The sequence below is a fragment of the Pelecanus crispus genome, chromosome 16 (genome assembly GCF_030463565.1).
Source record: "Pelecanus crispus isolate bPelCri1 chromosome 16, bPelCri1.pri, whole genome shotgun sequence".
NCBI classification, from domain to species: Eukaryota; Metazoa; Chordata; class Aves; order Pelecaniformes; family Pelecanidae; genus Pelecanus; species Pelecanus crispus.
In genome coordinates, this window is record NC_134658.1 from 3,254,450 (window position 1) to 3,272,385 (window position 17,936).

At 45.3% G+C, this 17,936-nt stretch overlaps 1 protein-coding gene across 1 annotated transcript in view; it reads left to right on the plus strand.

Annotated features, from left to right (window-relative positions):
- Nucleotides 1-325: 325 nt before the first annotated feature.
- Nucleotides 326-17,936, plus strand: part of PUM1 (pumilio RNA binding family member 1) — a 78,504-nt gene continuing 60,893 nt past the window's right edge. The window contains exons 1-2 of the mRNA XM_075722194.1: nucleotides 326-410; nucleotides 4,578-4,951. Coding sequence (XP_075578309.1) covers nucleotides 4,589-4,951 — 363 coding nt within the window. The 5' untranslated portion in view covers nucleotides 326-410; nucleotides 4,578-4,588. The remainder of the gene's footprint in view (nucleotides 411-4,577; nucleotides 4,952-17,936) is intronic.

Consider the following 17,936-nt stretch of genomic DNA (forward strand, 5'->3'; position numbering starts at 1 on the left):
GGCGGCAGCGCGGGGCTGCGTGCGGGCTGTGCCCGGGCCCAGCCGGGCAGGGGGCGGCGGGGAAGGCCTGAGGCCGCCGGCCTGGCCCCAGCCCCAGCCCCGGCCCCAGCCTGGCCCCGGCCCGGGCCCGGCCGGGCAGCGGCGGCACCGCGCAGGAGGCTGCCGGGCGCGGCCGGTTCCCCCCCGCGGGGCGGGCTCGGGGGCGGCGGGGCCGCGGGCACGGCCCTGCCCGGCCCGGCCGGGGGAGCGGCGGCCCCGGCGCCGCTTGGAGCGGCCTCGCCTTCCCGGCGTGCAGCGCGGCGCCCGTCCCCGCCGGGCCGCCATGTTGTCGGAGTGAAAGGCAGGGGGAGAGGCAGGCGGCGAGCGGCCTAGGGGGGGCCGAGATCCGTCTTCATCCTACCGCTCCGCCCGTGAGTATCGGCACCGGACCGGGCCCCCGCCGCGCCGCGCACCTCAGCGGAGCCGCCGGTGGGGCCATATTGGTGGCGGGGGCGGGCGGAGCGGCGCCAGGCGGCCCCGAAGGCGAGCGGCGGCGGCGGGGCGCTGCGCCCGGCTCTCCCGCCCGGCTCCTTGTCGGCGCTCGGGGGCCGGGGCCTGGCCCCTATTGTTACCGGGGAGCGGGGGGCGCGGCGGGCCCCCGCCTCCCGCCGGCGGCTCCGGGCCGCCGCGCCCCGCCTGGGAGGGGGCTGCTGGGGGGGGGGGGGGGCGCGGGCCCAGCCCGGGCGGCGGCGGCTCCCCCCCGCCTGCGGCCCCCCGGGCCCCGCTCCTCGGCTCCCCCGGGGCTGCCCCTCCACCGGCGGGGCCCGGCCCGGCGGCGAGGCCCGAGACCCCGCTTTGTTGCCGCGGGGGGGCCCGGGCCGGCGCTGGCCCGCCGGGGGGGTGGGCTTGCTGCCCCCGGCCGTGGGGGGGTCTCCGGCGGGGCCGGGGGGCCCGGGGCCCTGGCAGGGGCGGGGGTGCCTCGCAGGGCGCTGCAGACCGACTTCGATGCGCTGGGTGACCCTGGGGGCTTTCTCTTTCTGTGGTGTTTGGTTTTTTTTTTTTTTTTCCCTTGTTTTTATCCCGTTTTCGCCTAATAACAGCGTTTGGCCCTTTTTAATTGCACGCCTGTAATGTGAAGAGTCTGCCTCTTGCCCCATCGTGAGAAATACTCGAATTTTTTTTTTTTTTTGGTCAATGTTTAATAACTTTGTTCTGAGCGGAGATTTTATTCGACAGATCATGAGTAAGGAATTTCCTTTATTAAGAGTGAGGGAGGTGGGGTGAGGGGTAACATTTATCTTACCATATTTTAACGCTGCTTTAAGCAGTTTGTTCGGTGACCAGCGTACCCACTTCCTGCTGCGTCTCCCCAGATTTTCAGGAAAACACAAGGTTTAACGCCGAAAGTTCTTGTAGGCCACACAGCTCTCGAACAATGGCTGCGCTTTAATTTCCAGTCTTAACTTTCAAAAAAAAAAAAAAAAAAAAACCAAAAACCCACCCAACCCAAACTCTCTCCTAGTTCACAATTGAACTTTTTGACACGTGCATCTTGTGCCAACTTCATTTTTTAATATTGCCTGTTATTTTTAGAGGAATCTGGAATAAGAGCTAGGAAGCTCTGAACGCGTAGCTGTGCTCGATGCAGATTAAAGCTGCCTTACTCAGCGCCGTCGCCACTTCAGCTTAAAACTTGCTTGGAGATGTCTCCGAAGTTTTTGTTCCTTGTGGAACGTCCCGTAATCTAAAGTATTTTGCTTGTGGTGATAACACAGAACAGTTTATTTACGTGCTGTGTTTTTATCAAGGGAAAAGGAAAATTGTCCTCTTTGAGTGCACTGTAGCAGTGTAGAAGCCTTTGTTTGTAAATACGTAACTCCTCCCAGCAAACGGCTTACTTAGGAATAAAATATATAATCAACTTTCCGTAAGAGTTTGGGAATGAAGAGGGTCCTCGTAGCCATTAGCAGCGGCGAGTCTTGCAGCTGCCGGTTAGCTCATGAATGTGCGTTGTGTAGGTGACTTAACATATTTCTGATGCTCTGTGCGCTTTGAATGACAGGATTCAGCTGTCCGCTACATTTAACACGGCATTTCTATAAAAACACGTCTTGGAACTAAACTTGAACTACCCAGAATGCTCTTTTCCCCTTTGCTCCCTTTCAAAATGTCGCCTTTGCCAAGTTTTTCTCTCGTGTTTGGAGCTGCCTCGTCTGTATCAGACGAAAGAGGAAGCATCTGGGAGCAGGAGGCACTCGTGCGGATCTTCATAGTACCTTGGCTGAGATTTTCTAGAGTCTCAACCCCCCCCCTATTTTTATAGTAACGTATTTATTAACGACCTGCATGCAAATTAAACCAGAAATGGATTTGTGCTGGTGAGCAGAGGGACCTTGCAGCCCACTGCCTTTTGAGGAAGGAAAGTAATGCTGTGGCTGGGCTGACTTCCACTCACAACTTTCTGCCTTGTGGTATTTCCAGCTGGAACCAGGGGCTTGTCACGCTATATGAGTACTTGAGAGTTTTTGTGGATTCCGAGTGTCTCCTTATACTTTTTAAAGACTGCCGTGAGATAACTTGTAACCTCTTTTCATAAGGGCTGCTCAGATTTTGTTGCCCGCAATTGATATACACCCCAAGTTGGTGATGTGCGAGTTTCTTATCAGTAATTACTTAATTATTTTTTCTTATTGTGCAGAGGAGCTTTATTGCTTCATTTTGTGTTACTGAAGGATTTTTGATAATGATGCTTTATTAAAGGGAAAATACCAGTAAATCATAGTATTGTATTCTTAACAGTCAGCGAAGGTTTAGTAACACCAGGCGTTGTCCCAGTGTTTTATGAAGTGTTTGGGGAAGGTAGTGATTTCCAGACTTTTTGAAAGACGGAGGAGTTCTGTTAAATGTTACTGGTATTTAAGTTGTGAAGGTCTTTGAACGTATAAAAGGCCTTGCAGAGCTGCTTGTTTATGTGGCCACAGAGGCTCTGTGTGTGTGTTGACAAACACGTGTTGTAGGTACAATAAAAAAATCTTAGCGCTGCAGTTCTTATAGTCATTTTCTTCTGAATATTAACACTGTTCTCAGTTAGTGGGACAAACCTGAGGAAGTTTGATCAAAGGCAGGACTTGGATTTTTTTTTTTTTTTGTGTGTGTGTGTGTGTGGACTTTCTACTGTTAGAAAATTGTTCTTGGAAGTTGCTTGTAGTGATTGACTGTTGTTCAAAGCTACTATGATGAGCAGAGAGGAAACAGAGCCACCTTTCAGGCCGTCGGAGCTGCTGTCAGGATCAGGGCCAAGGCTTACAGCCACCGAGGTAGAAGAGTAAAAGCGTTCTCGTGCTGGTATGCAGCTGTGGTGGGAGCCCGTAAGGGCTGGACGTCCCCCCGCCCCCGGCCCCAGTTTCATCCTTATAACTCTGTGGTATTTGTGGGGTTGCATTTAGGTAACTGAAGTCATAAACTAGTAGTCTTTTTAAAAAAATAATAATTCCGAGTATACTATGCCTTTAAAAACAAGTTTGATTTGTGTGTGCGCTGGGGTAAAAACCTCTTCTGTTTGCACGTAATGTCTTTATTGCTCTCAGGGTCAGCTGATAATGTTGTCTTAAAATAACAAACACACTCATGTACGTGTTTTTGTGATGCTGGTGTGCTCTCAAAATATTGGGGGGGCTGGTAAATTAGTGAGTTGCTGTCAGCCTAGTCTGCCTGTTGGCCTCCTGCACGCAGATGATTTTGGGTGTGTGCAAAGCATTTGGGGTATTTTTTCAGCATTGGGCGGTTTTTGTGACTCGTCCGGCTTTCCCCTGGTGCCGTTGACAGCAGGACTGGCACTGCCTGCTGCCCCAGCTCTGGAAGGTTCTGCCGGGATCCCGGGCATCGAGAGGTTAGCTGCTCTTTCTCCAGGGAATCTTGTACAAAACATGCCAGTGTGTTTTACCATCTCACGACTGAAGCCAGCTTCTGAGTTTGCAGGGAGAGTGCACGTTGTGTTTGGGACTTAATTAACTGTATAAGCAGAAATGGGGTATTTTAAGTTTGCCTTTGGAAAAAAAAAACCCAAAAAACCTGTTGCCTTGATGATGTGCTCACTCAGTGAGTTCACTCAGTGAGTGAACACATGGTGATACGGTGGGACTCGCACATTGATTGAAGATCTGCCTCATAATTTGTCAGGTGTAAACAAGCATGGCAGGCACTGATGGTGTAATTTGCGTTCCACCGGGTTTTTTGGGGGCTTTTTTCTAGCAATCTTCTGTGGCAGCACTCCAGTCGGTGTTTTGTCCATCGCATAAATTGCCGTTCTGATTTCAGCGTAATGGGCACCTTACACAAATCTCGCATGTGCTCATAACACTTTGCAGCACGAAATGTGGGATTTTTGGCTAGCGTGCATTTTTACATGATATTTTAGTTGCTAGGTTAATGGAGCAAGTAACTATGTTAAAAGGAGTCAGACTTGGCATCGTGATGTTTCCCTGCCGGTCACAAGATGGGTGTGTTATTTAATATGTAAAGCTGAAGCTGTAAGGATTTCATGTTTTCTTTTCCTTCTCTCTCTCGCCATCCCTCCCCCGTCCCCTCACCCCCCGCAGGTGTTGGTGGAATGAGCGTTGCGTGTGTTTTGAAGAGAAAAGCAGTACTCTGGCAGGACTCGTTCAGCCCCCACCTGAAACAGCACGCTCAAGATACAGCTAATCCCAACATGCCTGTTGTATTGACATCTGGAACAGGGTCCCAGGCTCAGCAACAGCCAGCTGCAAATCAGGCGCTTGCAGCGGGGACGCACTCCAGTCCTGTTCCTGGATCCATAGGAGTCGCAGGCCGCTCCCAGGACGACGCTATGGTGGATTACTTCTTCCAGAGGCAGCATGGTGAGCAGCTTGGGGGAGGAGGAAGTGGTGGAGGCGGCTATAATAACAGCAAACATCGCTGGCCTACTGGGGATAACATTCATGCAGAACATCAGGTAAAAAAAAAGTTCAATGTTTCCAAACGCAACACGTGAACGCATCGGGCTTATGATAGATGCTTTTAATGACGCTTTTTTTAAAGCTTAAGCTGGTGGTCGTGCGGTTGGAATGGCAACAGTTGTACTTTTTGTTTTCTCTTTTCAGGATTGCGGTGCCTTGGTAGCTATAAGCCGAAACGTTTCTGCTCTCGAGGGTGTTGAAATCCCAATCCACTCTCTGTGACAGTCAAATGCACGTTTGCAAAATTTATCATTCTCTTTATTGATTTTTTTCTTGTTGTTTTTTTTTTTTTTGGATGTGTGAACCAGCGTAGCGGTGACTGCTGCTGCTTTTCAGATCTGTTGCTGTAGTTAAATAATTCTTATGTAATGGTATTACAAAACTGCCAATGCATGTAGGTTGGGCTTTTACCATTCCCAATATTGAAAAACACAGTTCTGGAAGTTGCTGGTAATGTGTTTTCCTGGGTTTCTTTGCTTGTTTGTTTTGGGGTTTGGGTTTTTTTTGTTGTTGTTGTAATTGGGAGGGGAAGGAGCTATTAATGTGCTTAGCTGAACTGAGAAGAGAACAGCCTTAAGAATGTCATGAAGCAGTGCTTTTAGAAACACAGCTAACTTCTTACAGCGACGTAACGTTTCTAAAAGGGTAGTGGGCCAAGACGTGTCTCAGTAGTAGTGTTTACTAGAAGTCTTTGCAGTAGTTGCATTGTCAGATGTGCTGCGAGTTAAGTGAGTGCATGACTCACTCTGGCTTTCTGTCTGTGACCTGTAAGTAACTCCTTAAAGATGTGCTTCCTCTGCTGAGGGAGCAGAACTTAAGCATAAGCGCGTTTTAGAAACGAATGATTCCCACAAATACTGTCAGAGCAGCAGACACAAAGCTTTTGCAACCTTTATGAATATCTCCTGCCTCTAGTTTTTCAAATAAAAGTGAACAAGCCCTTGCTCCTCTGCTGTGCCTCCCCAGGGGATGTGTTGCCATCCGGACCATTTAAAAGCAAACATTGCAGGGAATTTTGCAACCTCACTGAAGTTGGTGTGTACATCAACAGAGAAGTAAACAGAGAAGTAAACCCAAGTGCCCTGTTAGTTTGTTCTGGAAGAAAAATCACATAAAATACTGCAATATGAACTAAGCAGCTAGAAGAATATTGTAGTTATTCCCTGATGTGGAAACACAGTATTTAGTTAAGTTATCACTTTAAAGGAAATAACTGCATTGAAATGAGATGTAATTTTTCTGTTAACTATCCAAATTTTCAGCTCCTAAATGTAAAACTTGTTGCAAGAGACATCAGTGGAAGAGATCTTAATGCGCTTTAAGTTGTGTAAGAACCAGTAAGCAAAAATTTCTTACTGAAAGGCTGCAACTTTTAGGTTTTGCAAATAAAAACTGTCACGCAGTCTGGTGTGGACATGTTTGGGCAGGGACTGCTTTTGTTTGGACATTTTGTGGAAAGATGACTTAATGAATTAAAATGAACATCATAGAATTCTCAGTCCTTTTTTCCTCCAACTCACACTTTCATCTTCCTTTCTCTGAAAAAAAGCAAAGACAACAAAACTCAGTGGGGATGGGGGGGGGGGGCAGGGTCAGGACACCCAAACTTTGCAGTCATTAAAAATTGCACTGGTATTTGAACTTTTTTTACTGGGTTCTTTAATAACCAGAAGACTTAAACTTTCACTCGAACAAAAGAATCCTACCTGTTACAGAGAGGTGCCCTGGTGTCAGTAGATGTGTTGCCCTTCCTCAGCTTGATTTTTCTTCAGTAGCTTCTTGAACAAAATGATACTAATAAATGTACCACCTAAAGAAAAACTCATTAGCTTATACTAGTTTAAACGAGCTTTTAAAAAATAACGCATGTATTCTTTGGAGGCAGAACACTTCTGAGAAGGTCGTATGGACAAAATATACCTGCAGGATTAAGCTCACAAGGTTCTGTGTGATGCTTTCTCTGGTTTTCCCCCATGTGTTCTGTGATCTGAAGCTCAAGAAATACCCACTGTAATATAATTAACGTTGGGACCTTATCTGTTGTACTTCCTGGTGGTTTTTACATTGGCTGTAATGTATTTGTCACAGAGTCCTGATGTTTTACATTCAGTATGCATCTTTAAACTGATCTTTGTGTCTAATTTCTTCAAAGTCAGCTCTGAGATGATGCAGTAACCCTTTTCTCGTGTGTCTTGCTTGATACCATATACTCCAGTGATTGCTGGGCAGTTTTATCTGTGTGTTTATTGCTTCAGCCTTTCTTGAGTGCCTCTTTTTCCATGGTTCTCCGTTTGCCTCGGGGTTTTACTCATGGGGAGCAGAATGTAGGATATGTGTAATCCTAATACTGCCATTCCTTTTGACTTTTGGCCACCTCTGCATCTGCTTCTTAAATTTTAAATTCCTTGGAGGAAGAAATAGTCTTATGCATGCAAAATGATTTAATTCAGTTTGGGCTTAGCTGGGATAGAATTGAATTTGTCCTGCAAGAATAGAAGTGGAAGGAAGTGCTGGGACTTGCAGAGAGGTGGGGACTCATTGTGGATGTCTGCTAAGTCTCAATTTCTTATGGATACACTTACATTACTGTCCTTTTGATTTTAGACTTTCAAAGATAATGCAGTGAGGGCCCTTGCCTTGTTGCCTTGAAGACTGGCTAGGAAACTCAGTAGCTAAAAGATAATGGAAATTCAGAAAAAATAATTATAGGGTAATATAGGTTAATGTCTGCCTAGAGCTTGGGAGGTCATAATTAAAGGTAGAGGGATTTTTTTTTTAAATTGTTGAATCCCAGTTTCTTCTTTGTATGTAGACAGACATCTATTTCCATCTGGTGATAATACTCCAGTGATTTTTACCAAATGATAGCATTTCATCATGTGTTATTAAATAGCTGTGAGTGTTGTGAGTCAGAACTTATTTACGGTATCCTTGCTTTTCATTTTTTATTGTGCTGGCTGTTCCTCCTTGTCATTTGTTCATACTTTGAGTAGCAGCTCTGAGAATTGAGCTCTGAATGGCTTTAGTAGGAATGACTAAAGAAAAAGTTTCTCTGCTCCCAAGGAAGTAGATAGCGTCCTCTTGTTGCGAACAGTAGGAAAGTGTTGGTTCTTTTTGTATTTTACCTAGAAACTTTCTTTTCCCTTTGCATTTTTCCCTTCTCCTCCAGAAGGGGGGGGGGGGGCAAGTTTTTATATAAAATTAAGCAATTAAAGATGCTGCTGTCATTTTGCATATTTAGGTATCAAAGATATGCCACCCACACAAATAGCATATATTATAAATTCCTCTTTGTTCTTGCAGACACTGAAGTAATGGTGAAATCGGACATTTTTCTAGATTGGAATCTCTGAACTCCTAAGCAAACTTCAACTGTCTGCAGCTACAAATACTTAATCACCAAACTTTACATGGAAGACGCTTCCGTCAGCCAGGTCTTGACTGCAAAAGGACGTCTTCTCTTTTTATCCACAAAAAGCTGCAAGATGAGGCTGAGTGTCAATGTCCACCAGTAATTCTAAGAGTCACACTGGAGAGGTTTAGGCTGTCGTTCATTTATGATGCCTGATTGCTCTTCAGGCTGTTTGGGCAAACGGTTACGCTAGCTGCACCGGGGTGTTCGTGTGCTGTTCGTCCTGCAAAAGGCTGGGTAGAGATCAGAGCTTCACACAGGTGAGTGGAGAGGTGCAAGGTGACTCCTGATGAGTAATGGCCTAGGTTGGATTTGCCTTGGTTATGAAAGGTTGCATAGCTCATTACAAATCCAAACAGCCATCTAGTACTCCTGAGGGGAATGAGAAGATGGTCGAGATACTCAGCTGGGACAAGTTATCAACACTGAGCAGGTTTTTAGGAAAATTGGCTGTTTTTTTTTTCGATGGGGTCTCTTGCGGCCTGTGCATGCATGTATGTTCTTGAACTGGAGTGCAGAGAGAGTTTCTTTGGTGGTGGTCCCTTCTGAATTACAGTGAATGGATATACTTAGACTGTCTGAATTGCAGTTAGGGTAATATGGGAGTTGCTTAGTTAGAAGCAAATGATTTTAGGCATTTGCTTCTTTGAGAGCATGTTTAATTAATAATTTGAGACAATGGAGCTCTGCAGGGATTGTCTTATTGAATGTGGGGAATTTTTCAAATATAGTTGGTGAAGAATAGTGAGAGCAACAGGGCTGGGACTGGATTTTATGCTCAGTTTTGCCTTTTGGCAATGTGACCGTGCAACTTCTTAACTGGGAAATTGAATTCAAGTGGAGACAGAAGGTAATTCTCCTGGCAGCTGCCCTTCTAGAACACAGCTACTCAAACTATGCTGCTTGCTGCTGTGAAAGTGTCTGGATTTGATGTTCTTTGACAATGTTCGGTGCCTGTTGGCAGGCGCCATGACCAGAGTTTGCCTTGAAGTCATGGCAAGGTCCTCTAAAAAGATCCTGTGAAGCTAAGGAGGCAGAAGCCCTAGTGTTTGTTCTTCCAGAGTGAAATCCCATTTAAGTGACAGTGAACTCTTCAGGGCAGAGATTTCCTGCTCTGCCTGTGGAAAGCACCTAGTGCATGAGGGCCCCTGTGGTCCAAATAATCTGGCTTGTCGTCTGAGCTAGAGTTGAAGGCATGGAGCGAGTCCTTAATCACGTACACTGGGTGATGGAACGCGTGGCTCTGCTCTCGAAGAACGTTTTCTGATGTGCGTTTCGTTAAATCTGTTGAGTTTTCAGGGGTACTTCCTTGTGTCACAGTGAACTGGTTAGGGCTTTTCTTACGTTGACGCTGAAATGGCTGTGCTAACTTGATACCCGGATAATTTAGAACATAATACCTTGCTGAAATGAAATGTCTAGTTTGGCTGATTTGTTTCGCAGAGATTTCTCTGTACTAAAGGGGTATCATGGGGGAGGGGAAGCGGGACATTTCATTTCGTTTTCTGCTTAACGTCGCCCTTTGAAAATTCCTCCCGAGATAGAAGGAGCACGAGCAGATTGGCTAAGTTGGGTATTGGAAAATCCTTCTCTTGCAGAGGAGAGGAAAAAACACCCTGAAATTTTCAGAGAGTCAGTTTAAGAGCCTGCTTCCTCTCAATCTGTAGGGTTTGCTGTCCCTGACAGGCAGTTGCAAGATGCCTGGCTCTGCTTGGGGTTGCACAAGGGACCTGACGTGCTGGCTTTGGGATTTCTCTGTGGTGTATCATCTTTGTAGTCTGCTTCCTTGCTGTGGTGCTTGCTCAGGAAGAGCAAAGATTATTTTCACACTATTGAATTTGCAAATTTCAATGCTTCAAAAAGACTTCGAGTGTTTCAGTTAATATATTGTGCCCAAGTGTGTTTTGAATAGAGCTTTATTAGAGTATAGATGCTGCTTGTTTTCTTCCTCCCCTCTCCCCAACTTTGCTTTCCCCTTACCGGCTCTTTTGTGGTTTGCTGAGTTGGTGTGACCTATCTGTGCTTCTGCAGAACAGGTTGTGGTACTCGTAGCATTTTTGTAAATGGGTGAAACTTTACCTAAGATACAAGCCATATAATCCATCCGCAGTAGCCTCTTCCTTGCAAACTGGCACAATTTCAGCTGCTGATTGGAAATCTCCTTAACAAAGAGCTGTTCCAGACATTGAATCTAGTGTTGCCCATGTCTGAAAACTTGCTTATAGGTGTACGCTGAGACAATTTCAAAGCTGTCTTCTCTGAATGATGATCTTATGGGTCTGCGACGAACAAACTTGCCTTTGTGTCCGGATATCACGTGATGCTGCGCTCCCTCCCGTCGAGCGATCTGCTCGCAGATACCGCGTTATCCCCTTCCTTTGTTAAGGGTAACTGTTGTTCTCGGGCAGTTGTTTTTACTGGGAGCATCTGGCTGTGTTGCTTACCTTGTACTGAAGCTGTGCTTCAGACCTTGATTCTGCACTGAGGTGCAACTCGACTGTTACTAAAGCCTCAAATTAGCCCTTTGCCCTGCTGCCAGCAGTCGTGGCATGGGGCCACTGGCATCTGACAGAAGTACGGAGCTTGGCACTGGAAGGAGGCATTGCTGCGTCCCTTCTTTACACCTTTTTCCCTCCGAATTTGAACTTCGGAAGGTCAGAGTAGGGGTGGGAGTGAAAGGAAAAGCTGTCCCGGGGGTCAAATGAGCTGGATCTTAGTGTAGCCCTGAGCGCTTGCACAAAAACACTGAGCCGCACACACGCATCTGGGAAGCAGAAGATGGTTTTTCCCAAGGTATTGCCAGCTCCAGTGGGGCAAAATTAAGGTTGCTTCTGTAATCCAATATTTTGGAAGTTTGCACCCCAACAGTATGTGCCCAAGACATCGCAGAGTAACCTAAATTCCACGCTGGTGAAGCACTTCCCTCGGTGAATAAAATCTGAGGAAAACCATAATTAGTGAACTAAGCCGAGCCATTCTGAAAGGCTGCCTTTCTTGCATTTATTTCTGTACCCTGAATCATTAATCATCTTGGCTAAACGCCATGTGAAGCATTAGCCAATCTGCAATTTCAATAGCTTTTTGCTTCGAATGCTAATGGTAGTAGCGATTCTAATGATGAATCCTTTACTACAAAAATAGTAGTTAAACCACCTAATCCTGTCTAATACTTGTGACTTCACATTCTTTCTTTACCAACTATTGTTATAGGAGAGGACTAAAAATAGTGCTGTAATCAGTTGATGGAACAACATATTTTAACCCTGGATCTAGTTGTTAGCGGCAAGCCTGTTGTTGACAGTGTGTGGTGCTTTTCTTATTGTCAGCTGGTAAATACTTTTTTTTCCTCTCCTAGATACTATATATATGTGTATGTATGCGCTCAGAGTAGATACTTTTTAAATAACATGCTGTGGGAGCTGTTCAAACAAGACAAACACAGGCAGTCTCCCACAGCTGAGTAGGAGGCATTTGTTTCCATCTGAAATTTGTAAACCTTTGGTTAATTTTAAAAAGCTCTAACAACTCGTGAGTGTATAAATCAAGTGCTACAAAGTATTTAACCTGTTCAACCAGCCTTTTTTTTTTTTTTCCCCTTCCTCTCCATTCTAAGGGTGTTTTACTCAGGCAAGAGCCTGGATATTTTTGGTATTTCTTGTTCTTACTGTCTCAGTCCTGGTGTTATTGTAGTAATGTTGACCTTTTTTTGAGGAATGTTTTACTAGAAAATAAAGAGGTTTTGATCTTGTTTTTTTTTTTTTTCCTATTACAAATTGAACAAGACTTAAAATGTGGAGGCCTAATGGATGGAAACTTGACACGACGCTTGCCTTTTCACACTTGCAGACTGCACATGAGTTAAAAAGAAATAAATGTCCATGTAATGATCAAGCTTTTGAGGTGCTCTAGGTAAGCACCCGGCATGTACCTGTGCAAACAGGGAGAACTTGGAATCTCTCATCGCTTCTCGCAGAAACAAACAAATGCTATTCGTCTTAGGGGCTGAGAAATCATACCATTTTGATCTATCCTGACAAGTACAACAGTAACACAATTTCCCGCTTTACTCTGCGGGAGCAGAAAAGCAAGACAAGTGGTCTCATAGCAAGGTGGTTCCATCAAGCTTGTGCAGAACTTAAATTGGCGGAGGGCTTCCTCCAGGCTCGCCGGGAGCACAGCCAGCATCAGCAGAGACTGAAGAATGAGCCCTTCCCGTGGATTTGTGGTCGCAGCGCCCAGCCCTTGACCGTGCTTTTGTTTGCCAGGATGGCAGATAAGTTTAGGGTGCTTCGCCCAGAATTCCTTATGGTAGTATCTGTGGGATACCCTGGAGTTCGTTTGCTCGGCTGGCAGGACTGAAGGCTGCAGTCGGCCCTGTAATTTACTGTAGATCAAAGAAATTTTGAAAGCAGCCATTTACATGTTCCAACTTAATGAAATCCTGTCTTTGCAGTGCCCATCCTACCTCGGTTTTAGCAGATGCTGTCCTGGGGGTTTTGCCTCCTGGTCGGAAGTAGAGTTGGGGGAGAGGGGTAGTGGGAGAGTAAGTGCTGTAATCTAAGGGAGGGACAGCTGCGGGCTAGGTAGATCCTGGCCTAAAAAAGTGCTGGGGAAGAAGAAAGGCAGCTTTGAAATGGGACCGCATGGGAGCGGTGTTAGGGAGAGGGGAAATGGAGAAGCTGGAGAGCTGAGGCTTACAGAAGCGGCCTTCTAGTTTGCTTTGGTTACGCTATTTAACATAATTGGCTTAATAGAAATAGATAGTTTAAACTGTCTTCAGTCGCTGTTACCGCTAATAAATGCAGATATTTGATCTGTTTAATGTTGTCCAACATCAAAAAATAAAATAAAAATCATAAGCCCTCAGGCTTCATGGTGCACTTTTTGAGACAATTTTTTTAGATCATCAGCTAGAATATTTTTCAGCTGGTTATTTCTCAGCTTCGTTTTCTCCAGAGGACTTTCTAGTTTGTTTATTTGCTTGTTTTTCCCCTGTATGTTTCTTTTTGTGTTTTTCTTTTTGTTTTGGCTCTTTTTTTTTTTTCTCTCCTTTGTTTAATTCTACCTGTCCTTTCTCTTACTGGGAAACATCACTTGCATAAGGAGGAATAAAAAATCCTTTGTGATTAAGAGTGAAATTCAGCCTTTGATAGTCTTACCGTGTCTGTCTAGGTGCATATAAATTCTATATAAACGAGGATTCCTTAATATATAAGGCTAGTGTACAATCCCCTGAGATACCTGCAGACCATGAAAGGTGATACAGTATTACACTTTGAATTTATATGTAAAGGTCATATTAGCAACCATATTTGCTTAATATAAGGTGCAGTATTAACAATGATTATTGACATTAATATTTACTTAAAATTACAATTCAGCCACTTTGGTAGCTGTCGGTTTGGGGAAAAAACCCTTGGATATTCTAGAATAAAAAAATACATTACTGGGAATCCAAAAGGTAAATATACTGTTGCTCTCACGTTAATTTGTTAGGTCTTTCAAATCCCTGTTTAGTAATCGTAGGGACAGTTTGGGGCCCCAGTTGCTGTTAATTTAACTGGCTGCAGAATTCCTTTTGACAAGTGCCATTTAGCCCTGTGGGCCTTGTTGCTTGCTAGGTTAAAATTAACTGCAGTTTTCAGTACCAGCAGCGCAGCATGTCCTGTCAGGTGCTTGGGTTTTTGCTTCTTTCCGTGGGCACCCCGGTGCTTTTGCAGGTTTCCCTGCTCATCCTCTGCCGCGTTGCAGCTTTTTAGCACTGGGGACATCAGGGCCTGTTTTGGGGTGGCTTAGGAGGGGTTTGGTCCTGGTTTTGTCCCCTCCGCTCTCACCCTCTCTCGTGGGTGATTGAGACCCTGGGGTCTTTGGTGATGCCTGGGATGATCGCCTGAGTCTGCTTTGCTCTTCCGTAAGGAAAAACTTCCAACACTTTTAAATGCTGGCTATGTCTATGACAGAGTGTGTTTCTGGGAGGGGCTCAGAGGCAGGGAAAATTGTCTTGCCTGGGTTTGTGGTGTGGTAGGTGAACAGCAGGTCCTGTACCAAATGGTACCAGCGCATAGAAGATCTTTAGGTGCTGGAATATTGCTTTCTCTATTTCATAGCTATATAAATTTAGAAGTGTGCCAGATACGGACAAGGACTAGTGTCTGTAGCTTTGGGACTAGGAAAGCGTTTGCTTCTGAGTTGCTGTCATTGAGTTTTGCAATGGTAAGGCCCTCTAATCTTATTAAAAAAAAAAAAAAAAAAAAAAAGACAAACCAAAAAGGTGTAATTGTCCCGTGTAGGATGCCTACCTGACATAAATTAGCTGCGTGCTCCTTGAGGGGTTGGAGAATCCTCAGTGAATACATTTGATGCAGAATTGCCGAGAAGCTCTTCTGCTGTGTGGGAGGCTGAGTTTTGAAAGTAGCCAGAGAGAAATTGGTTTGCATTGTTGCAATCTGCAGCAGGTGAGAGCAGAAGGCATTCTGTGTTTTGTCTTGTCCTCTCTCAAATAGGCGGTGGGTATCTGCTGTTGAAACTTGGAAAGGCCTCTGTGGCCTTAGCATGTCTGAGGCCAAGGGTTTTTATTCAGGAGACTGAAAATAAGATTTGGAGGTCTGACCTAGAGCGACTGTGTAATGAGCAATACAGCTGTCTGTCGCTTTATTGCGTGTTTTTCAGAGCAAAGGTGAAAATTGGTTAAGGAGGCTTTTGAGAGACTGAATTGACTTCAGCCTCTGCGAAGCGAAGCAGTCCGGTGGGTTTATTCCAGTTTCTCGGTGTGGCTTGTAGTTAGCGCGCTGGGCAAATCCGCTTTGGGGTACGCACTTCCACCGTGCAGGCAGGAAGTTATTTATGAGTCAGTGAAGTGGCTATAAGCTGGAGTGTGTTATAGTGACATACATTCATATATTAGCATGCATGGAAATTACTCTTCTTGAATGAGATTCTCATTAATTTTGGTGAGATGCAGAGTTCCTGAGTGCACGCACAGCATTTAATGTGAAGGGGCGGAACGCTTCTTGGGCAATGAAATTGCTTTGTAACTCTCGTTCAGTAGCAGTGCTGCTGATGTACAGAGCCTTGATTTTGTTAAGCAGGCTTCAAAAGCAAGCTTGCCTGTTTTCTGCGTTATCAGAAAGAGCGCGTACTCTTGACAAGGAAGGTAGGGAGGTCTGTTCTTGGTAGTTGGCGAGGATGTGCGCTTTGCCTTTTGCTTTGCGGAGGCGGCGTGCCTGGAAGAGGTTGAAATAGGGGTGCAACTGAGGGGTGCTGCTGGCTGAGAGCGAGAGTCAGGCTTTGCTGGATCGCTTATGAAGCAATTGGGACCATAGCTGACTTCTCTTTGCGTGATTCCTGATGTTTCTTGAGATCACCTTCCTCCAAGGAATCAGGTTATCACGTCGTGTCCAGGAGTCAGGGCATCGCTTCCTTGTGCAGCCAGTTTATCTTGGTGTTGTCTTCTGGATTTCTTTCAAAACTCTGGTTCAGTGGTGAACCGGATTTTATGGTAACCAATCTCATTGACATTAGTGCTCATGCGTGAAGAAGTTCTTTCTCTGTGGACCTCCTTGTTTCTCGTGTTTACACCATCGTGACTCTGCTCTATATGTCTGTGTTCGTTGTAAGTCAGTGATAGCTAAGAAGAATAGATCCCGATGAGGTGGTAGATCATCTATATTGTTTGATTACCATTTCGGAGTATTGTCTGCCTTTTGGAGTACTAAGGTGTAGGAAGTCATGACTTTGGCTTTAAGTTCTGCTGTTTCAGAAGCTATTTGTTCTTCTCTCAAAGGGAAATGAAGGAGCCCTGTGATATTTTTGCATACCGTGTAAGAAAATGAGGTAAAGAGGTGTTGCTATTTAATATTATAGAAGTAGGGAAATGAGAGGAGGACCTTTTGGGTACCGTCTTTGATAACTGAATAATAAACTAGCCTGTATTACAAACGAATAGGTACAATGATCAGTGGAGATAAAGGAACTACGTGACTGAGAGAAAGGCCCTCAGAATTGGTGGTTATATACAGGTTTGAGCATACAGTGCCTGAAAGTCAGGCATGAAGACCTGATTTGGAAAACATTTTTATCCATAGTTGTTAGGATTGATGAAAGAGAGATGAGTAGGGGTATGACTTAAATATCTGCAATGAATAATTTCTTCCATTACCTGACCTGTGATAGCAGACAGAGAAACCAGTATTATTTTATTTGCTTTTGATAGTCACTGGGGTGAAGTATTTTTGGGAAGAAGATGGAGGCAGCCCATTTCCACTGTGTATCACTGAGCAGGGGAGGCTACGATGGCGATTTGCAAATGAAGACGTGTTTGAAGGACAGCTTCCTTCGGACCCTTACGAGAGGAATGAAAATAATAGCGCTCCGTTAGGTGTGCAGTTAAACCAACCAGGTATGAAAAAGCTGGAGAGCGCTTTGCTTTCTGCCCTTATCTTGGTCTCTGTATCACCTCTAGTAATCAATTATCATGGCACTATTAGAAGGCAGACATGCTTTTCCACGTTGGAAATGGGCAAATGGTCAGTGCTGAGGAGAGCTATGTATGCTTACTGGACTGTAGCTCTTAGAGAAACGGGAATTGTGAAATGGTTGTGGTTTCTGGTGGAGGATCATGAACTTGCATTGAAGGCGTTGACTATGTTGGAGATGATGTCGTTTTTAGTTACACCAGCTCCAGCTTCTCCACCAAGAATTCAGGCCAGCATGGGAGCACGGCTTCACACGTGGGTGTAAAACACATATTTGTGCTGCTGTGGTTGGTTTAACAAGATGATAACACATTTTTCTACTCAAGACAAATGCTTGAACAGGACATCTGTGAAAATGTTCTTGTATCTAATGTGAACAAATAAAATACATGATTTCAGCATTTTTAAAAATGTTTGGCAGAGTAAGGATGGCCATGTAGCATGCCAGAGTACCATAAAGAAGGGTGAGAGAAGGGGCTGAGAAGAGAAGTAGAGTTTGTTCTTCTTTAGAAGCTGCCTGCGCGTTCTGCACGGGGCTTTCACCAGGGATGCCGGTGCAACTGAAGCTGCAAGGGGAGCTCAGCTTGGCAGCGGGGACTTGATAGGCCTCGGATATGGCCAAAACAAAATACAAAAGTCTCTTAATAACCTTCTGATTTATGCTAGGAATGTAATGATTGTATCTGTCCAGCAGCTTTGTTTTGAGGTTCCCATAGCACAACATCCACCTTTGGGAGTTTCTTTGTTTTGGCGAAGTTGGGAGACACGCACTAAGCAGCCTCTGTTTCTCCACTAGCGCTTTCCACAGCACTGCAAGTCCTGGATCGGTGCCATTGCGGCTGCATCTGTGGTTTGCTGGGACACTGCTTTAGCACTGAGAGTAATGAACATCACCTATGGAATCTCTTTGTGTAGCTTGTCTATTCCGCGGGTGTCTCACTGAAATAATAATTTGCTACTGTTCAGCTTTTGTGGCTTAGCATGCCTGGGGGTTGCAACGCTTACCGTGAGTTCAGCTTGAAATGCTTCACAGAAGGATTTGGTCTTGCTGACTTCTGTCTCACATGAGGCAACCGAGATGCTTTGCTGGCAGAT